Source organism: Aptenodytes forsteri, unplaced genomic scaffold (genome assembly GCF_000699145.1).
Source record: "Aptenodytes forsteri isolate BGI_AS27 unplaced genomic scaffold, ASM69914v1 Scaffold320, whole genome shotgun sequence".
NCBI lineage: Eukaryota > Metazoa > Chordata > Aves > Sphenisciformes > Spheniscidae > Aptenodytes > Aptenodytes forsteri.
In genome coordinates, this window is record NW_008794890.1 from 1,656,145 (window position 1) to 1,680,123 (window position 23,979).

At 38.9% G+C, this 23,979-nt stretch overlaps 1 protein-coding gene across 3 annotated transcripts in view; it reads right to left on the reverse strand.

Annotated features, from left to right (window-relative positions):
• The window catches only part of PCDH15 (protocadherin related 15), a 387,556-nt gene that overhangs the window by 130,518 nt on the left and 233,059 nt on the right, over positions 1-23,979 (reverse strand). For all 3 annotated transcript variants that reach the window (XM_009275078.2, XM_009275076.2, XM_009275077.1), the window contains exon 17: positions 7,792-7,920. In XM_009275078.2, the coding sequence (XP_009273353.1) occupies positions 7,792-7,920 (129 nt within the window). The remainder of the gene's footprint in view (positions 1-7,791; positions 7,921-23,979) is intronic.

The following is a 23,979-nucleotide window of genomic DNA, read 5'->3' on the forward strand; positions in this document are numbered from 1 at the left end:
TCGACGGTTGGACTCGATCTTAGAGGTCTTTTCTAACCTTAATGATTCTATGATTCTATAAAATTGATACTAAACACCTGCAGTTAAAAACCAAACAAAAAACCCCACAAAAATCTCTAACAGTAATCTGAAATACTACTACCATTGGAAACTATGAGAATAAACCAGGTAACATTTTTATTTAAGATTAATTTGGAAGTATGTTTTTGAGATACTAAACACCTGCAGTTAAAAACCAAACAAAAAACCCCACAAAAATCTCTAACAGTAATCTGAAATACTACTACCATTGGAAACTATGAGAATAAACCAGGTAACATTTTTATTTAAGATTAATTTGGAAGTATGTTTTTGAACAAACTTATTTTTTAGGAAAGTAAATTAAAATTACTTTCAAACATATGGCAGGCTTTGCAATTTGGTTCCTAAAAACGTGACTATGTATGTTGTAAACTCATTTGTGTACATCCTTGGGCATAAACATCTTTTCCACAGACTGATTTGTCTCCTGCAGAGTAGCAGGCAAAATCATCATTATTAAATCCAGTTAAACTAATTGTCATAATACCACCATAACACTGGTGAGAAGTCAACCAAAGACATGTGAAGACAAGCATTAGCTCTGTGCATTTTCACTTATCTTAGTCCTGTGCTTCCACAGCACGAGGCAAATTCAAATTTCAGAAGGATGCTCTGACTGAACCCTCAAACAGAAGTTTGCTGCACTTTGTCCACTGAAATTCCTACCATATGGATTCTCTGATTATCGATCAGATTAAAAAAATCAGCTTTTCTCCAAGCTTCCTGCTCTATCTGTGGTGTTACACCAGAGACGACTACTGCCTATTTACAAAGCCGCCATCCCATTGCTCGGGCAGCACTTCGTGTTACCCATCTTTGATGAACACCATGCAGAACCACAGCCACTGAGGAGAATGGCAAAGCTGAGAAGTTACAACAAGACAAGAGCACAGCTTTTGAAATCCATTTAGTTTAAAAAGTCACCCCATTTACCACGTTATGGGTGGCAAGGAACTTTTTAAACCTATTTGATCTGTGTCTTAAGCTCACCCAAGTTCAAGGAACAACTGTAAAGCAGAGGGAGTGTGGCTGCATGCTACGAAATACCCTCCAGGAATTATACAACCCCTTAGGGGTGTCAGCAGAAAGAAGCTAATCCTGCCTAGCACTGCTGGTCTAAGGTGGAAAAAAAATTGCACAAATCTACGACCGCATCTATTTCTTCTCATGCCACAGGTTTGGACTTGAAAAAGTGACATCTATCTTGTTTTAAGAGGCTGAAGGAATTTGCTTGTTAACAAACAGGTGAAAATCCAACTAGAAGCACATGGGATGAAAACATCGACTTCAGCAACAGCTGTCATTTCATTTCTTCTCACCATCTAAGTAGAGATGCAGCCTTTAATAATTATGACAGCTAATTATAAAATCTGAGAAACTATAAAGGGAAAGAAAGATAAAATTAAGTTAAAATATGCAGTGAACACTATTCATAGAAGTTACCATTTTCTGCATTTCTCATTCTTCTTACATATCCTCTTCCAGGTCAGAAAGAAGATACTCCCCAAGACTTATTTTGAGGAAAGCACGGAGCATACCATTTAGCTTAAACCAAAAGCAAATCCCAACACCTCTTCTGTACACAACTTTAAGCAGTATCCAGCCAAGCTGACATGAGCATACCCTATCATGCACATGCAAAAGATTAAAGGCAGACTCTGTGGATGCAGTGGTTCAGAGAAGCTATAATTCTTCCATCCTGATCAGGTATTAGGGGCTGACAAAACTGATACAGGCTGGGCAAGAAGCAAGAATAAAAAGCTCTTGCAACAAGACTTGAGCACATCCATGCCCTACTGGAAATACCCTCCCCTCTGCACATCTTGTCTGACATAAAACTATGAAAGTCTTTATGCCACCAGCATCTCTATGAGGATCTTAAGGGAGACGGTGCTGAAAGCCTTACTAAAGGCCTCTCTAACCTACCATGTAGACAACTTTCTTATACGCATGCAAGGAAATGAAACCACAGAGGTCCTATCAAAATGACCTTGTGGTGATCCAATCACTTAGAAGAAACTACATGGAAGTTACAGAAATGAGCACAAACAGAAGCTCAAGAATAACAGTTTAATAGCTATTTTGCATTGGAAAGCTGCACCTCATTCCTACATACACAGCCACAGTGGTAGTCATACCACTAAATGGTAACAGATACACTGGTGATACAGATGCACTCATTGCAACCAAAAAGACAAAAGTCTGGAATTCCTCTGGTTGTGGTCCGTAAGCCATGTTATGATTCTCCAATTTTAAATTCCGATTAATTTTTTAATGGATTCTGACTTCAAAATCCTAGCTGCTCGTATTGTTTTTACATATATTAGGTGAATTCAAAATATGTTGTGTTAGGTAATGTATTATGCAGTAAGCAGTAGTCATGGACTCACTCTGGGTATTTGAGATTTACTTCAGAAACCGTGATTTTACTCTTCCCCAAAGGCTTAATTCCTTTCCCTCATAGACTGTCCTCTCCGACCAATAAATCTCCCTTTTTTCTGGTCATGGTCCTTTTTCCTCCCCCTCTAGTCTTCCTACAAGTTGTCTAAAAGTACAGGAGACCTGAGAATTTAATTTCAGAAGCTGGTATTTTTAATACAGGTAAGATGTAATCTACAGTTTGTGGGAAATCATACCCTGTTCTATGAGCCTTCATGCAGCAAACATGACAATGTGGTGATAGGTAAAGCCAAGATTCCTTTCTAGACTTTTGACAATAAAATCTTGTAATGTAATACCTCATCAGCATTTGAAGCAGTTTTCCTATGCACAGAAACACAGCATCATGTAGTTGTAAGGGATCTCTAGAGGTCATTTAGTCCAACACAATAAGCCTTACTGACATCTATGAAACTTAAACTGGACTTTAAATCATGAAACTTGCAGGGTTTACCACCTTATGAATTTAAATAAAAATAGAAGCTTGTAAGAATTCACTGATATTCACAGACAGAAAGCTCTGTTAGGAAATTGGCATCATAATTACATTTCATTAGCATTCAAAAGTGACAGTTTGCTTCTTTACACAGCATATTTAAAACACTTCTATACCACTAAAAGGAAATGTCTAGAAGCAGTAGACTCGTGCCATACAGGCTGTCTCTGTCTCACTTACTTGCCTTACAGTTTTGCCTTGCTTTGTTCTGTAGTAGACAGATGCTATTGGATATATACCACAGGTATGAATTTACATTTATTACATAAATAGAAAAGTAAAATATTTCCATTGTACAGTACAATTAAAGAAAGTCCTTCAAAGCTTGTTTTTCCAATAGGTAGAATAGCTCCATCCTAAAGAGCAACTTACTTTCTGTAAGCATTTTTTTTTCCCATTTAAAAAAAGCAGCAGAAGACAGAGGTATTATACACACTGTTTGCAAACCCCCTTCATTATTGGAGTTTATTTATACTGTCTCCATTTTAGGGAAGATCTAAGGCCCAGTGTTACTTGAACATCTGATTAGGGGTTGGTTTGTCCACTGCCATGTAATTCTTTATCCATATTTTCCTTCTCATTTCCTTTCATGTCCCTATCTCCCCTTGATACCAACATGTTCATGTTGGAGATTTCAAACGGTGCTGATCAGTGACACAAAAAATATGCCTACAATAAACAAATGATGGGTCTGTGTGAACGAATCTGGGTGAATATAAAAACCAGATGAATAAAAACTTCAGTCGAGTGATTTGTTTTCTCTCCTGGGCCCCATTAGGTAAACTGCTGCTTATTTAACCACAGACTGCATTTTTAAGGTCTGTAACAAACTACTTGGGACCGTGTTTCGCTGAACAAGAATGTGAACCCGTTTGCAGATTTTGCAGTCAGTAGCTTGATCCCCACCCTAAATTTCATTCCCCTTTTTTACCTCCTACGCACCTGGTATTGATAAATAGTACACTCTACAATGCAAATCATTCAGATGCCCCATCTTCAGCAGGACCTCAGCTGTTTTAGACTGCAACCAGGCCCACGTTGTTTTGGGCGCCAACAGACAATAAGGTGCCTGAATTTCATTTTCAGGTTTCCCATTTGAAGGGTTTTGTTTCCTGTTGGTCTTTATAGACAACTTCATTCAGCAATTCTCCTCCCGTGTTGCTGGGGGATCCCCATGATCAGACATGAAAGAACAGCAGGGAATCCAATACACCTCCGACTGCCCCAATTTAGACAACATTGTGTAAAATAAAAGGGATTTGAAATACATCGGCTACACTTCCAGCCTTATCCTTTCCAGCTTTTGTTCTTTTAATCTTCAGTATGCTCCTCAAATCCCCACAGGCAGCACTCCTATGCCAGTGCCTTCAGGAACTCCAGCTGGAGTGGCGGAGAGTGAGAGCACTTCAGAGTGTGAATAGTGCCTCCCTGCCCTTAACAAGCCCTCCCCTCTTTGACAGAAAATCTTTCATTACCCTTGTTCTGCATCTCCTTGGGAAAAAAATTCCAAAACGTTACCTAACCCCTTATAGAAATCCCTTTTTAAGTCCAACTTTCCCACTCAAAACAAAGTAGAACACAGAAATCTCTTGTCTGTGGCAGGAGTTATTCATGGGAGTGTTTGACCTAATTGTTTTATACCCCAAATTGCTTATAACCTTACCTGTATTAGGGGAGAGGGGACAAAAGGAGGGTGTGAATGTGATTCATCACTTGTTTAGAATAGATGAGCAGACAAGAGACAGGAAGTTTTGCATCTCAGGAGAGGAAAGAAAGAGAAAGCCCATATAGAAAGTCAAGAATGGGAAAAACATTTCAATAGCTGTTCACATGTTATCTGGATTATTTCTAACGTTTTAATACAGGTACTGATAATTTTTTTACAGCCTTACCTTTCTACTTATTGACATCATAGAACATATCCCCAGACTTACCAGCATTACTATCATGTCAACTGGCAATTGTAAAAAAAATAAATAAAAAAAAAAGTAGCTGCTGCTAATAATCAAACCACATAATAATTGATTTTGGTAGATCTTGCATGAATAAAATAATGGATTTCACTATAAAATACATTCAAATAGTAAGCTGATTAGAAACAAAATAAATTATGTTGGGAGGGAACTCTGGAGGTTGTTTGGTCAATCTTTCAGCATCCAGGTCATTGCTTATGTCTTATTTCCTTAAACAGCCCATAACTTTATCATCTTCTACTGTGGGTAGTGCTTTCCTCCCTCAGGCTGACACTGGGCTCAGGCAGCTGATGATCCTGATACCAAAACTTACCAGTAAAAAAACCTGGGGCATCAAAGTAGTTGAGCACCTTTTCCATACCCTTTGTCACTAGGTCCTCTGCCTCAATGAGCAGCAGGGCCCGTATCTTCTTGGGTCTTAACATAAAAATCTCTTGCTATATTTTTCCCCATGCAAAATGGGAAGTCAACATTCAAAAGGGAAAGAGACGCCACAAAACCTGTTTGTTTATTTTTTTTCAATCATCTATATCACTGCTTACTCTGGTGAATTTCAGGTTTCTGTTTGAAATGAATATAGTAAAAGACATTCTGAAAAGTAGGCTTGCCAGTCAGTGGCTTAATTCTTGGTAGTGAAAACACATGACACAATAAAGGCTACCTTCTTTTACCAGGCTATTTTCATCTAAAATATGCCTTTATATTTTAACCACATTACAGCTTCTACACAAAATGTATCCCCATAGAAACCTCTCCCATACCTACTGTGGTTCTAATGTACTGTGAAACACAACACCACAACAAAAGATATTTAAAGTTTTTAAATGCTCATCATTCTTATTTCAATAATCTCACTGAAGCCAGAAAAAAATTCCAAATGCCCCAACCACTCTTTCCTATACTATCTATTTGCATTTGTTAATATGAAACGTAGAAACTACATCCAGTATTTGTGTTATAAAGAGAAAGCTTTTTCCATCCAGAGACTGGGAATTAGGACTGGTGATAAACATGACAATAAATGATATAACGTTTCTGTCATTCCACAACTAGGAATAAGCTATCACAAGGCTTGATTAAATATTTTCATTTCAACACAACTTAGAAATTATACTAATTTGTAAGATAGAGAGGTTCTGTTGCAATAACTTGTTTTATTTTATAGTTCCATCTAAGCTAAAAATAGACCCAATCTAGTGTTTGAGAAGATTATTGCACCTTGAGGGCACCCAGCAAAACGCAAAATAGATTTTAAAGATATTTGGTACTGATTTGAAATATCATGTCCGTACATTTTAGGACGCAAAATGAAAACTGACCACATAAGATGAACACAATGACAAAACCAAAGCAATAACTTACTGATTTATGGAAACTGATTTAATTGCAGGGATCCTAATTTCTAATTTCCAAAGCTTCAAAACAGCCTTTGATGAGGCTGATATTTCTAGCATAACAAAATTAAGCTTTAGGAAAACTGTAATCTTCATCAATGCTGACAAAAGTTATTTCCCTTGAAAATACACCTGAGCTTGGACAGCTTCAAAGCAGTACCCACCTCTAATGATACCAGGTTATACAGCAAGCAGAACACAGACATATGTAGAACCACTCCAGTATAAGTGCAAATGAAACTACTGAAGAAGCCTACAAAACCTGAAGTACAACTTGAATGAAATCAAACTTTGTGAGTAAGTAACAAAATTGGAAGGAAATGCAACCCTAATCCAAAGAAGCTTTTTTTCAATTTATAAATACCAGAAAACAACTGAAGTGAAATTCACTCAAAAAGAACCCAAAATTAACAAGAAAGATGATAGACGAGAAACATCGATGGATAATATAAATTTGGAAAGAAACATGGTTATTATGGCTATATACTGCCCAATAAGGTTCCCATGCTACCCAGAACATCCTATTCTTTCTGAAGGTACTGCTAATACAGCAATTAAGGACTTCCCATTTTCTATTGATATGGTGCTACTGGAAAGAAAGGCAGATTTTTCGCCTAAATTCCTGAAAAACCATGCTTCCAAATTCATCTTGTACCTACAGCTCACATTGCGTCCAGCCTTCGTGCTACCCAATCACTGAAGGAAATAGGAAACATTATCTTCAACTCCTAGTTTAAAAAAAAAAAAACAATTCATACATTCTTCTTTCACCCGATGTTAGGAAAAACTGACTTGGCCAAAAAAAGTGATGTATGTTTCAAGTGACTGAACCTACATACGGTATTCCAGAAGACCCATATATGTTATCAAAATTTACACAGCTTCAAATCACTCAAATTAACAGTACCCCAAGCACTATCTATTTTTATGACAGGTAATCTTTCAGTTAACAGTTTAACTGTTTTTCCCTTTAATAGCCTTAAAATTTTCTATATGTGTGACAATTTTATATACACGTGTCACTTGTTCAGTATGTTAGAAAAATATTTTTTAAAAAAGCAGTAAGAGTATAAAAACGTGGTGACAATGTTGTAACACCGTACATCTGTTATAAGCAAGCTTTTACAGTGGTGTGTCTTCAAAACAGTTTTTTAATGTGCTATTTTTAAATGAAAAAGCCTTTTCAGCCATTAAGCATAGAAAAGAAGAAATTCAATTCTGTATTTTAAAGCCCAAAAGATGACTTATGTTAACATAAATGCATCTGACAATAGGAAGTTTGTATTTAAACCTAAGACATTTTGATGTCAGTTTGTCTAAGGCACAATTATTTTATGCTCTTTCCTAATAGTCTGGACAGTTTGGGCAATAAAATAAACCATTTAACTCTGCACAGTTGATACCTTACCCTTACTTGACCAACAAAAGCGTTGGCTTCCTCTTCCTGTACAGACAGGTTTTTAGGTAGAAACATATCAAAAACTGGTCCGTTGTCATTTACATCCGTCACCACTATGTTAACAGTAGCAGTTGAGGTCTACAGAAAAAGATAACATTATGAACAAATTATCTTTATTTTACAATTTCACAGATGACAACCGATCAGCAACCTTAGTGCTATGTATTAGACCCATCCAGTACAGAATCACAGGTAAACAGATTATCGATTTTTTTTCGCATGTTTTTGTAAAACAGGAAGCATTATTCATTTGAAGAGTTTATTTTTACCTTTCTTATAAGACAAAAAAAAACCAGGCTCGAGACTGAATAATGCATTAGAGATGCTTGAAGGACTTCAGATATCTTTTTTCTTAAACAGTATTTTAAGGATTTAAGGATTCATTCTGAATGGGGGGAAAAAAGCTAGAAATATCAAAATTTGCCAGAACTATGAATTTGGAAAGAAATTACTGATTTTACTAATCAAAATATGCTACTGTGATGATTAGCCAGCCTCTTAGCTGGCACAATCATGCTACCAGATCTCCGTGATGAGCTCAGCTGGCCTTAGCTCAGAGATCTCTGTCATCCTTCACCCACATCACGCTGACATGCTATTAAGCATTAGCACATCAACTTTAACATACAGAGAGGTGCCTAGTGGGAACAGCATAATTAACTATATTTAACACACAAAATTTCAACAAAACATGTCTGTGCTCCCTACTGAAATTTTCTATCCAAATCAAAGCAATTGGAGAGTGAAAAACTTTGTTTGCAGACCTTCACAGCTTGAGCCAGATCCCTTTTCCCTGGTCCTATATACTGAGTGTTTCAGACACAAAACACCACATTATTGTATTTAATACATTATTGTATTTTAAATCAATTCAACAAACGCTAACACCTTTCCTATCAGAGATATTTTAATTTCATAAATTCAAATCCAGCATAGCAGCAAGTACCATTGCGAACTGTAGCTTCAGGTTTATTACAGTTTAAGATTGTAATAGAAACAGATACATCAGCTAACACTAGCTACTTCATGCAGCTTGTTATTTCAGAATATGCCTAAGCATTGGCATCTCAACTTCCCTGTTTCTCAAGTTTAACAGTTTCACATTGAGGTGAAATACCTCAGTTTGAGCCTCATGAATTTAAACATTGTGGCAAGAGCAACAAAAACATGCCTTTGTTTTATACCCTATAATAATGGAAGAGCTGAGGATAATAATGTAAGTTTCTGTGGCCGGTGACACGGTTACAAAGAGAAGGAATGAACTTTTCATCCACCAGGGAAAAGAGAAGCACTACTGGGCAAAAACCACAGTAAGGAAGATTGAAATTATACACCAGGAAAGCCTTTCATTGCAAGAAGACAGAAGCACAGGCACAGACAGTGCAGGGAGGCTATAGCATCTTCTCCAGGAGCAAGACGCATTAGTATCTGTCATGACCAATAGCAGTGCAAACCGATGCTGAGATAGAGCAGGGGATGGGCAGGCTAACCTGGTTTTATAACACGGTGTCACTAGTCTATGAATGCTTCCTTCAGTGTTTAATTCAGTTCATATGCAAAGAAAATAAAATTATCTTATTCTATAAATACAGCCTGCTAGACAAGTATACTAAGGGAGACAGATGCTAGAAAGAAACACGTGTGAAGTTTAGCACTGATGCCTTATTGCTGCAGATTGCTAATTATGGTCGTCCAGACTCTGTTTTGTACTGTTCCCCCAGTGACACAAATGTTTGTAATGATGTCTATGCTGCAGCCACTGCTACTGTGAAGTGCAGTGTAAAATCAAACACAGTATATTAAATCAGCTTTCCTGTGCTGTATCTACATGCCTTCTAATACTGAGCTACTTTGCGTCAAGCTACATTGAGTGAAATCTATACAACATTACAGTGTCACAGCAATCACACAGTGCAGATGTAACCCCCGAAAAAGTCCCTTGCTTTACGCACAAGACTAACGAGCCTGTTAGAAAGTGGCACCTCACAGGTTTCATAGCAAAGCCTGTAACCATCCTCCCTTAGAAAACAACCGCAAAGTCCAAATGCAATTCTGCATCTTTGTGTGTCTTTTCTGAAACTTCTTCTGGTGCAGTACCTCCCATGTAACAAACCTCAAGCAGATTTACACCTTCATAGGTCCTTGCAGTAACTGCCCACAATAAATACTGGATATCATCTAATTTTTATTAAGGGGCAAGCTCCTTATATCTGCCACATGGGAAAAGCACTTGCAAAGGACAACTAATGTACGCAAAACCTACTCACTATCTTAATAGCATTTAGTCATGCTTTCATTGCTGTGTCGCCAGTTCAAGCTGATAACTTACTCTCTGCAGGAGAGATCCTGTAACAGGTCACTCTCCTTCACCTTCCAAATCCTCAGACTTGGCAAGTGGCCCAGTCACCAGTATTGGAGTCAGCTACCTCTTTCCACAGCTATATATCCAGCTGGTGCATTTGTACAGCGTCCCACGTATTCACTGAGGTGCTACCTGTACTAGCAGGCTTCCTTAGCAATCCCTCGATACCAGCACAGCAAAGAGCAGATCCCAAACACACACAAGTGGTATGAGTAATATCCATGCACAATACAGCTCTTCTGAGTGAGAGTTTTTCTACAATTTTTGTACAGAGACAAATGCAGAAAACACATCTGTTCCACAATAAGCACCATGCAATAACTACTTAATACTTAAAAAGTAAAGAATACAGAATATTTTGAAACAAACAAACAAAAAAGATGCTTTCAGGCTGGCTTATATTCACTTATGCTCAGTTATTTGCTAATTGTTTCTGAAACTGCCATTCCCACATTCAATTTATATAAGGAAAATATACTTTACAATTTATGCATCATTATCAACACAAAACACACTCCAGAACATTTGCTCTGATGATGTGCAGCGTGCACTGATTGTAAATCAATCTTCCAAAGCTAACTTGATTCCACAGAATAAAGGGTAATAAAAACTGTTAGATTTAATAAACTGAGAGAAATATGGCATAAAAAACATTGGCTTAAGGCAGTAAGTACTTCTCGTTTTGAAAAAGATTTCTTTTCCATTCAAGAGAATTTTAATGGGATGTGCCTGATAATCTGCAGCATGTTTACTTGTGATGACGCTGAATCAACCCACAGCAGCTCTCGGAACAGCCGCCAAAACCTGGCTTTGCATCTGATAACTTCTGAAGCAACTGCTGAATGTAAAATTACTGTTATGATTTACTTACAGGTCTAACTTTTGTACATAAATGCATGCCAATGGGTGGCGGGGTGTGTGTGGGGGTGTCATGTACTTATTTTAGATAAACATAGCAACACGTTATGAGGAACTCTTATGAGCACTTCTCCTAAATGACAGTGTTTTTCTAAACCTAAGCAACTCTCTGCTCTGGAAGCATACTATTAACAACATGACCTTGCAGTAATACTTTTATGTCTTGAACAAAAAAGGGAACTTTTCTTCCCTTCAAGCCTTCTTGAAACCCAATCATTATAATATTATTAGAAATACAGAGCTTACTGAAATGCTGGAACAAGTCTAAAAGGGGTCATTTGAAGAAATACCAAAGGAGACTCAGGTTTCACCTAAGAGGAGACAGTGGAGGCAGCTGGGAAGGCTCAAGCTCTGCTTAACACAACCTGGATTTTAAGATTAATTTTAAGATCCTTTTTAACATCTTTATCAATGATGTTGATACAGGATGTAACGAAGCACACTCTCAAGTTTGCAGGCAACACCAAACTGGGGGTAACAGCCAATATGCTGGAGGGCAGGGCTGCCATTCAGAAGGACGTCAGCCAGCTGAGAAATGGGCCAACAGGAACCCTGTGAAATTCAGCAAGGACAAATGCCCAGTCCTGCCCCTAGGAAGAACGAGCCCCTCGCAGGGGCCTGGGCCTGCCTAGCTGGGAGCAGCTCTGTGAGAAAGGCCTGTGAGTGTTGGCAAACAGCAAGTGGAGCAAGAGCAGCTGCATGCCCTGGCAGCAACACAGGCCAGCAGCTCATGGGCTGTACGGACAGGGGACCAGCCTGGAGATCCAAGGAAGGGATTATCCCCTCTGCTCAGCCCTCAGAAGACCACACCTAGATACTTAGATAGTGTCAGGAGAGAAAACGGGTGTAAACTGAAACAAGAGAGGTTCAGACTGGACATAACCAATAGCTGCTCCCCATGAGAACAAAAATGACAGCATTTCAGCATGATGAAGCAAAAGTGCTTTCTGTACGCTGTGCTCTAGCTTGTCTTCATGCTGTAGACAGGTACTGGGAACCTGCTCTCAGCACTCCCTGCATAAGAGCATGAAGAATGAAGTTTTTGATGCCTTTTTGTCATTAGATGGGGTTACCTAAAAAAATCAACTACCAGGCTGACTTGTGCATATGAGGGGTGAAAGCTTTCTTGAGTTATTCTATAGGCTATTCTGTGATGTAAGGTAGGAATTGTCATTGGTGCTGGGGAATTCCAGGTCAGACTAAACCCCCAGACTAACAAGAAGTGGAAAAACTGAAGAGTTTTTGCTTCACTTAGTTTTGCAAGTAAAAAAGAAAATTTATGGGGATTTTATAAGAAGGGAGAGAGGGAGGTAGGAGGAGACATTTGGAATTGTTTCCCAACTCTTCTGTTATCTAAGAATTTTAGTATTTTTCAAATTGATGGCAATACTTTTACTCATCTTAAGCATCCTACCTTACCTGCCAGCCAACAAAGCCACACAGGATAGTGCTCCACTTGTCATAGAGTCTCAAGTCATACTTAAACTTCCACTTATGAATTAAAAAAGCAATAATTTTGCAAAGGAATAATACTTTATTGAGATGCCAAACAGGGAAATTATTTTACAAAATTAAGTTTTCTGTTCTTCCTAAAATTCCAAGGGTATTAAATTAAGATCCTGTAATAAAACCAACATTTCAAATATATCCTCATTTTTATATTAGTCCCAACTTAGCAAACTATCAGAAGTGGATGCATTCAGTGGCAGGATGACCAAGAGGAGCATTCATAACAAGCTCTGGGTTAGCAGCAATGTCCCTGTGTTCTCTTCCTTTAAATCAGTAACAACAAACTCTGAAACAGAAAGAATATCCCACTGATGGAGCAATGCCAACCTTTTACATGAAGTGGTAGTCAGTTGGCTACCTTCATTTCTTTGAGATGCATAGAGCAGCAGTTTTGCCATTAATGTCGGAAACTGCTATAATTAAAGATTATTAAATAAAATCAACATTTTTATATCCCCATTAGATGGCTCCAAAGATTTGCTTAAGCTCTCTGCAAGCCACAGCTTAAGACCAACGTGCTGTTCTGAAATAGCGTTTATTAGACAGCTAGAATAAATTACAGTGGCTTATTCAGAACTGCAGCACGGAGCAGTATTGGTAACATCATGATCATCCATCCTGTAGATAATGTAAAAAGTCGCCTGCAACACTAAAATCACATTGACTAAATAATCATTGCTTAGAAGTTATGTTCAGGGCTAGCCATAACCTCTTTTCAGTCTGTCACTGGAAAAGAAAATAAGAAAGCAAGTAGACTATGGGTCATACCCTTTCTTACAGCAGCCAAGTAACTATTTAGCACACTAGTCAACAGGTAAGAAGGACCCCAGGTAATGAATGCACGCTTTGGGGATGAAAAGTGCACTGCAGAGAGGATAAAAGTAAACACACAGAGAAAGGGTCGCTATATTTTGTATGAAGCTCAGTTTCTTGTACTGTTAGAGAAGCCTATCATTTCTTACTACCATTTTCAACTGCAGGTAGCAGTGGCTGCCCAAGATCACTCCCACTGTCACATAAACCACACTTCATTTTCTACGTCACTAGCTTAAATTCTTCCGCCAAGGAAACCTCCAGCAAACAGACAGAGAGGTGGTGATGCTTTTAACTTTGTCACAACTCATCACATCAAAATTTTTAAGTCAGTAATGAAGAGCATGAGGAGCTATAAGAGTAATTCTTCGCCTTTGACTATCAAAGCAGCAAAAATTATATTTAATGACAAGTTCCATCTGGGTGCCCATTTACTTCTGCAAAGCCAGCTTTCTTAGCCAGCTTTCTTGTCTCATTGGGGGGCGGGGGGAGGAGATAGCTGTATTGCACATCTCAGCCTCAAGATTAAAAAAAAGATTTAATTTCTCTTCATTTGTCGGTTCTCATATTTCCAAGTGCTGAAACATAGATCTGGAACCTATGTCCCAGCTCCCTACAACATTACCATCCTCTTTGTTTGGCTCTAGTCTTGTACCACTGCAAGGTGACCTGAGTATGGCAGACTAAAATTAAAGCAATGCTTAGAACTACCAGCAGCATGAAGCAGATTTTTCCTTGCAAAGCTTGGTGGAAACAAATAGAGAAAAAGATGATGTTTGAAGAAAAGATGTTTGAAGAAAATCAGTTGCAGATAGAATCTTTTAATTCTCCCACTTGATTGTATACATGGTATTTTGTTCATTACATACTTTAGAATGAAAGCAAATATATCACAAATTTCTTCAGGAATTATGAAAAGTTGCAGTTTTTTGTAGAGAATCCTAAAAGAGACAGTAAAATAGCACTTTCTTAAACAGAGATGCTGTTTTGCTAAAGCTCTTCACATATGTTTAATTACCACTAAAAGTCTTTAAACAAACTTGAGTGGTTCCCCAACGTAATGAGAGACCGACCTAATTCACAATTGGTTTTGTATATCAACTGAATGGATACTCCTCATGTAAATACCAAGATAATACAGTAAGGATACCTAAAAAAAATGCCTTGGCATTTCTACAAAAGATTTGTCAAGTATGGTTTGGAAAGGAGTGTTGAAGCTATTACTGGAAATTCACGCAGGGAAAAAAGTAGTACAGTCTCATGTCAGGCATTTCCTATTTATCACTGATGCAAACCGTGTTTACTTCTCTTTTATAATAAACATAAGTCAAACAAAAGATCAACAGCTGCAATTTATAGCTTTCTTAGGGCCACTAAAATTCTTCTTACATACGTAATTCTTCCCTAAGCAATAAATGTAACATTTACATTGCCTCCACAAATATCTTTTGTCCTAAGTATGCCAGGCCCTGATAAATATTATGGATGATAAATTTGAAGGAAATTTCACTTGTGACTTATTTTATTTGTACGCTGCCATTTAAATTGAAGTTGGGAATTGATGAGAGCATTCTATGCCTTGGAGAGGAAACATTCTTAGGTCTGATGTCAAGCAAGTTTATTAATTTAGACAAACTCTAAGACAAATGCTATCATCTCTAGATATAACTAGTTTGCAAATAATAAGATCTGAGGCAAAGCCCAAGGCCTTATTTGATCGAAAAAGAAACTAAATAATGCTTCTGATCTACATATCAGGACTTATCTGTATTCAATCCAAGAAAACTACACTTAAATTATGATATCCAAAATAATAGCTATTCTTTACCAAACAGGGGAAACAGCTGCTCAGATCTTAAAACACTGGGAGTGATAAGTACCAGAATAAAATACACATGAACTATATAACAGGTAAATTGCCATGCTGTCCAAGTTCAGTGCTCCAGGAGAGTGACTGCCTGAAGAGTGGTGTTGCTAATGGGAATCTAATAATGATCGGTAATGGAGGATGACAATGAGGTGCCAAAGTTGGAAAAAGTGATGGGTAAATATGCACAACTGGTTACGGCCTTATTTATGAACTTTTTTGATGCACAGAAGCTGCATAACCACAAAAAACAACGTCCACTGGGCCATGGGGAAGGGGAAGCATGTTATTCTTTTCCGGTCTGCTTCTATCAGAAAGGCTGCAAGCCTCAGGTATTTTCAGACCTTGTTTCCTTCCAGTGCAGGGCATGAGAACTTTAAAAGCGGTATCTACCAACCCTCTACACCTTTCTGTGACAGATGCACTCAACCCCTTAACCAAACTAGTGGCAGTTTGGTACAGGCTCCAAAGGAGGTAAAGGCCTGAGCCATGGCCAGGCCAAGAAATCCTCTGGTTCTGGTCTGTTCTCTAAGAACCCACAAATGAGCCGAGTGGCACGGACAGCATCGATGCATATGAGCTTGGAACAACAATCATGTGATTGACACATGAATAGCGGGTGGCTCTTCCAAGACTCATTTATCAAGGAACAAAGAAAGTTGCGGGTACAGGGAGCCTCATGCATACCTTCCCCATTGCATGTACTTTGACTATGAGCCAACCACTTTATTCCATAAATATGACAGCCTAAGTGAGCCTTCTTTGAGCTCTCCCTGCTAGGCAGTGTGGCTGCATGGCGATGATCTCCCCTTGAGCTGGGACACCTCTCAAGGTTGCTCCTCAAGGCAGAAAGACCTTTTACTAACGGCAGATCTTTGGTAAGTGTCTGATAGCATGCTGAATTAATGCTAATGAAACATTACTAATCCATGTAGCTATTAAATACTAATTACTATAAACTTTGTATAGATAATTCCATTAGACATAAACTGTTGTCCAAGTCTGAGACTAAGATTGGACCTAGCCGCACCTAGGCTCCATCAGGAGTTGAGAAAGCAAGAGGGTCCTCTCTGAACCTCATGACTCAACAGGAGGGTCTTCCTTACCCCTTGCGTTTCCGGTCTCTGTGTGAATCATTCTAACTTGATTTTAACTCAACTTCTATTTGTATGTTTCTTCCATGCATGAATTGATAAGGTGAACCTTGCCATCAAACTTATTGAACCTTGGCAAACCCCTGTTAAACTTTGTTAAATTCCATCAAATTCATTGAACCCTGTCAAATTATTATTTTACCTCAATAAAACATACTGCTGCTTCTCTCTTTTGAGTGAGGTGCATTCCACTATTTCGTGACAAATTGGTGTAGTCGGCAAGATCCTAAATCAGGATTTGCAACAAATTGGCGTAGTTGGCAGGATGGCAAGTAGTATCACTAATTACTTACAGAAGCATGGAATAAGTCCGAGTCCCAAATTCTCAGAAGAATGGGCTTGTGATAATTGGCATGATTGGGAAGCTGTGGAAGAACAGCTAAAGGTGGCCAGGGGGCATATAAAGGATGGAAAAGAGAAATTAATTATTTGCAAAATGCTAGCTACCTGTTTAGAAACTGCTTATCAAGATAGGAAGAATAACAATACAAGGGAGCAGGACCTAAAAGAAGAAAAAGAAGGCAGAAAGGCAGCTGAATTAATACTGTCTATGAAAATTGAACAGCTGCAGAAAGAGTTACAGGAAGAAAAGGAGAAAAAACAAAAGTTGGAAGAAAAGGTCGAGATGATGCTCAGGAGGGCCCCACATCCCCCTAACCCCATGCAAATTAGGAAACTAATAGTGTCACCAGAAGATTGGGATGGTGATATTTGGGGTGATCCTGATGACTATGATGAGGGAAATGATGACTCCTTGTTCCCCCTCAGATTCCTCTGAATATGAGGCTAGACCCATCATTAAAGCAGAACATATTCTGATTCCAGTTGGCCCTCAACGACAACTGCTGAAATTTCTAATAGATACAGAAGCACAAATTTCAACACTAGCACAACAGGATGCTGAGAAGCTGGGTATACGACCCGGACAGCAAAGAGTTAAAGTCACTAGAGTAAACAGAGCAAGTGTTATTTGCCAAACCATGAAAGTTAATTTATGGCTCCCCAGCAAGAAGCACATGTCATCCACTTGCTTTGCAGTTAAAAAGCACAACGGAAGTAGTTTGGGTTTTGATGTTTTGACCTGACAAAACTAGCACCTGCCAGACGGCACTGTGTGGTTCTTCGGTACAAGTACCGACCCCAACCCCAGTAGAAATTGGGAGGCTACAGTGCGTGGACTCTGTGCAGCCCCTGCACTCCCCAATTCAAAAATTACCAATGTCCCACAGTATCAGATTTCTGCTGCGGCATGAACTGAAATTTCTGAAGTAACAGCAGACATGGAAAAACGGCACATTATTTCGAGAACCCACTCCCCATATAATTCACCAGTCTGGCCAGTACAAAAGCCAGATGGGAGACGGCGTCTGACAATTGATTATGGGAGCCTAAATGCCAACACAGCTCTGCTAACAGCTGCAGTACCTAATATTGCAACTTTAACAGCCATGCTGCAAGCAGCCGCACACCCACGGATGGCAGTGTTAGATGTGAAAGATATGTTCTTTATGGTCCCCTTGCAGGAGGAGGATAAAAAGAAATTTGCTTTTACTTGGAAAGATATACAATACACCTTTAACAGACTCCCACAGGGTTATAAGCCATTCACCTACAATTGCTCATCATGCTGCACTTGATGAACTCTTACAGACAGTCTCATTCCCTCAAGATGTGAAACTGTACCAATATATAGATGATATTCTAATCAGAAGGACCTCCCCTGAAAAAGTGGGAGAAGCGGCAGCAGCAGTGTGGCAGGCACTATATAAAGCCGAAGTTGAAGTCCCACCTGAAAAATGTCAGGGACCAAGTAGAGAAGTAAAATTTTTAGGTACTGTGTGGATTGCAGGTAATGCAGCAATTCCACCGGACACCCTAAATAAAATAGAACAATTGCAGATACCCCAATCTAGGAAAGAATTACAACAGCTTATGGGTACTTTAGGGTACTGCAGGAAACATATACCTAGATTTTCTATCATTGCTCACCCACTGCACTCATTTTTACAAAAGGGAAAACCGTGGAAATGGAAGCCAGAACATGAAGAGGCAATCAAAAGTCTACTACAGGAATTAAAGACATATCAGTCACCGGGGTCAGTACACCCCAGCAACCCTATTATAGCACAATGGCGTTTAGCAGAACATGGTACTTATTGCAATCTATTCCAGACGGGGCCAAGCAGGCCAAAAAGGCCTTTAATGCTTAACTCAACTGCACTTAAAGAGACAGAACAGATATATTCTGAATGGGAAAAGGGACTTTTTTCTTCAGTCCGAGCAGTTAAACAACTTGAGCCACTAAGGGGTAACCTGTCCATAAAAACCCCGCCGAGACTTGTATTGTTTTCCCTTTCCAGGAACGATACCGGGAATGATACCAGCACACCTCCCCTGGAGATTGGGTCAACCATCGAAGGATTGCTTATCCTTCTCACAGGAGCAATCATCGTCAGCATGGACCAAATTTGGCTTATACACCAATAGGCCCAACGCACAAGGTGGAGACCCTCACATCCTTTGTTTGTGCTAATCAATATGGTAACTATAGTACATTCTGCACCATACATGTTTCTCAATTGTGGGTGCAATCTACTGTAACAGCAATTATAAGGGAAAGCAATGAGGGCACCTTGCCCACTGAAATTCAAAAGGTAATTTGGGATAATGCGACTCAACTTGAAAAGGATTTCCAATCTTGGTAGTATCTAGTTAATTTCATTTATGACCCCAACAACAGTAAAGCCACAGCTTTTGTTTTAACAATACACAATGCTTCGGTATACACCATATACCCAATCATTGCGCTGGGATTAAATCACAATGGAACTGTCCTCTATCCATTAGAACACAGAATATGGGCCCAACAAAATGGGCACAAATGTCAAACTGTTGATGTTGATGCATGCGTTGTACGGGAACAACAGGGATTTATTTGTGAAAGTAATACCACTAAGGCCCAAGACATTTGTCTTGACACTGAACAAAATGTTTGTCATTTTGAAATACATCCTGATGAAACCCCTGAGACTGTACTTGTATATGTTGGAAATGGATGTGTTTGTATGAGAACCCTTTGTGACTCACTATCTATAGACAACACCACTGTAGATATATACAATCACTCAAATATCTATATTTGTAATTTTACCAGAATTATGGGATGTGACTTTAACTATTCAGCTCCTGTCACAACCCACCAACTGCTACAATCTAACTATACATCGTATCAAGATTTATTACCTACCCCTATTGGAATGAATCTCACATTGGTAAGAAAACTGTTGCAACATGATGACCTGAGTCAATTGCTAAAACGAATTTGAAACAACAAAGAACCCTGATTACCATCCATCAAGATGCACAGAAGATACACCATGTCCTAGAAAGAATGAAGAAAGGTGGAGAACATCACTGGTGGGAAACTCTTTCTGGATGATCCCCAACAGCAACTGGAATTTTGAATTTGATGCTGCATCCAAGTGTAGTTTTGTTAGTTTTGACCTTATTATGTTTATTGCTTATAATCATTCTGTATATCAAGGTTTGGCAAAAGATGAAACAAATTACATTGATCCAACGTGTAAAACACATACAATCAACTGATTCTGTATGTGAAATGGTATTTAACTAGCATTAATTGTGACACTTAAACTAAACAGTTTATCAAATAATCTTACCACTGATTTCCAATACGCCACATATTTATGACATAGAGGCAAGAGGTAACCATGTTACCAATCTATGGGTCGATAAAGTGGATTGACTGTAGTGATTCAGTGTGACTCTGAACCTCGTGACTCATCAATGGGAAGGTTTTCCTTACTCTTTGCGTCTCCGGTCTCTGTGTGAATCATTCTAACTTGATTTTAACTCAACTTCCATTTGTATGTTTCTTCCATGCAGTAATTAATAAGGTGAACCTTGCCATCAAACTTATTGAACCTTGGCAAACCCCTGTTAAACTTTGTTAAATTCCATCAAATTCATTGAACCCTGTCAAATTATTATTTTACCCAATAAAACATATTGCTGTTTCTCTCTTTTGAGTGAGGTGCATTCCACTTACTCGCAACACTATCCAAGTTATAAAGAAGAAAAGGCCAGCTGGACTGCAAAGAAATTTAGGAGAGAGAAGAGGCTGAGGCGGAAGGGAAAGACAAGGCTGGAGCTTGTCAATAATTACACTAATGAAAAAAGATCAGAAAAAGCCTGGGGATGAGACAAAGAGAAAAGCTGTCAAACACACAAAAATAAATCCCCGAAGGAAACCGCCCAAAACTATAACCTCACACACCCAAAAAGAAAATATAAAAGATGAGAACTTCAGCAGGAGAGGAGGAGAAAATCAAGTACATTCAAGAAATGTCCTTGACAAATGCATGGGACTGACAGGATAGGTCTCCACTGTTATGCCAGTCACCAGCCATGTAACAGCCAGGGCTCCAACCCTGTGTGTCTATTTGTGGAAGAGAAAGAGTATTGATCCGCTGTCCCAGCAGCTGAAAAGCATCTCAATATCACAGGAATGAAACATTACTGTTTCTACAGGATGAACCAGCAGTAGCTGGCAGCTTACATCCCAAGCTATATAGCTCAGGCTAAACAACCCAAATTTAGAGCATACTGTGTGCAACACGTCACCTAACATAGTTGGAGGGCTAGTGTACAATGTAGGCTACATTTGTCATGGGGCCTGGCAGAGACAAAGCTGTGGAAAAATGGGTCTGCATCTAAACTAAAAGCTCAGGATTCAGTGTCTTATTCACAAATGGATAAAGCTACGGCACCTCTACCAATGTCTTTGTATCATAAACCAAACCTGAGAACTTTAAAACAGGTGACGAACGTGGGCTGCCAGAGCCTTCAGCTGCAATTCTCCTAGCCTTCTTGCATGGGTTATCTATTTACTTAGAACTGGAGACTTCACTGCTGTTATAAAAAGAACGGAGGTTTCTGCTAACCTGCAAGATCTGGCTGAAAGGCACGCTCACCTACAGAGGGATTCAGGGCAAGGAGCTTTAAGAGGTGTGTCTGCTCTTGAGCTTTCTAACTTTGCACAGACAGTGCTGGCTGAAAAACAGTCTGCCCAACTTATGTTTTCCAGTCTAACTAGAATTCACGGCCACAGTATTTACTATCATGACTGTGGTATTACTGTATACACACAATAACAGTAATGTATACTCAATGTTACACTATACCTTATTGTTATTGTGAACTCTGCTGCAAGATCTATTTTAACATAGTTCTACTTGAGCTTATTTATTTTGGGATACAAAATGCTTCAATAATCCTTGATGCAGAACTGTTTCTCACCTTAAAATAATTAAAGTCATCTTTCAAAATGGAATTGCAATCTGCTCAAAATCTGTGACTGAAAACTGTGATCAATCTATTTCTTTATGAGGATTACTTAAATCACCCCTTCCCTGTTAGCATTTGAAATCAAAGACTTTATGGGGAATATTACACATGCAATGCAAGCAGACAAGTTGCACAAACACTGGAAGTTTGGGAGTCTCCTAAAGCTTGCCCTAGTAAAAGAGCTGATACACAGAGAAAACCCTTCTCTCATGGAAGAGGAAATCTGGCTGGACAAATTCTTCTCATGCAAACTGAAATTTACAGAGCAGCAAAAGTTTTTAAGGCTTTCTCATACAAAGTACATAACTCGTCAGGAAAATAGAACAGGCAGTGTTTCTCTTTAGTTACAGTTTGTATTGTTGAAAAGAAAATCATTTGAGGAGGAGTTCTTTAGAGGAGGAAGTAAAAGATCAGTTATCTGTTTATATTGTTCCTTTTCATATATTTGAGAACTATTCCTTCCCATTGCACCAACAGATCAAAATAAATGGGCTATGTTAAGGTAGTATTAAAGTTCCACAGTATGAACAGATTCCATTGATTTTAATTTTTCTGGCAACCTTGTTTTACAAAAAGGTCAGTTGAGTAGAAGCCTTTTTTCAATACAAGCCTTTTTGTACACAAAATCTCTGTTCAGTGAGTATTTACTGAAAGAGGTGTGCATGCTTTATTCTTGATAGTTAATGGAACTGATGTGGAGCAGATACAGGTAATATTTACAGGAGTAACAGAAAATTTACTGTAATTAATTAATTCTCTGTATGCTACTCAAGTAGTAAGTCTTTGTCTAAATTACCTTGATCTAGTGCTACCTGTTTGCTCTAAGGAATGTAATTAATTCAAGTGTCATGGGAGATAGATGCTCTAAATTATTAATGATCTTCTAAGATGACTGAAATACCCTAGTCTAACTTACATGATGAAACACAATGCACTGAAATAAGGCTACTTATGGTTCATTCAGTGGCTGAATACCTTCTTGAAATGTTGGTCTGCTCTGATCAAGAATGAGACAGTAAGGAGAAATAAGGCATGGTATCTGTGTCTACACAAAGCACACCAATGTGCCTCAAGGCCCCTGGGACTGAGAGACTATTAGGCTGCCCCGCTCCAACACATCTTTGTCTAGGATCAAGAATACAATGGTATTTATTCTACTTTCATTTACAGACTGTGACAATTATTTAACTACATCATAAGGTAAGCAAATGCTAGTTTTCAACAGCTGGTCCTTCTGAGGGCATTGCTGTGGCAGAGACCACCGTGACCTTCTAAGAACACCATACTTCTGCATATTGTAGCCAGGAATATGGTTTTCAGAGTTTCTAAATTCTAAGCACCAAAGATATTTATTCTACTTTCATTTACAGCCTGTGACAATGATTTAACTACATCATAAGGTAAGCAAATGCTAGTTTTCAACAGCTGGTCCTTCTGAGGGCATTGCTGTGGCAGAGACCACCGTGACCTTCTAAGAACACCATACTTCTGCATATTGTAGCCAGGAATATGGTTTTCAGAGTTTCTAAATTCTAAGCCCCACTGATTTAAGCTCCTTGTACTGAGTACAGCACAAACCCATGAACATTTTAGCCACACTTAAAGGTTAAACATTGCAGTGCCTCACTTTTATGCATCAGACATCAGAGTGGAATCTGGAATCCAGTGCTGGGTACCCAGAACCACATATAGAAAGCACACAAAAGTGTCTTCAAAAATGCCAATTCAATCCCTGCATTTGGCACCCAGCTGCTCTGGGCCAGCCCAGACCACCAAGAAAACAGTTCTCTCTCAGATGCCTTTCTAAGGGTCACCTGATGGTGCCTCTGTCTCCTTAGGAAACATGGCCCCAAACCGGTTTTGGGGTCTGCAATGCTAAAATTATTCCAATTTTTTCATGAAGTGTTCACTGAGGAAGAAATGGGCACTGTCTGAGATTAATGGGCAAGATCCTGGATTCATGGCTTTCAGAGAAACCCTCCCAGAGCTAGGTCACCTCTGACCTTTCCTATCCAGCGAATCTCGGACTATACCTTGAACAGCACAACTTCAAAAGAGCAGATGAACATCACCTTCTTCTGGACTTCCAAAGTAGTTTAGTGGCCTGGTGGTTGAGTATTCCAAGACATACAAATGAATCTGAACCC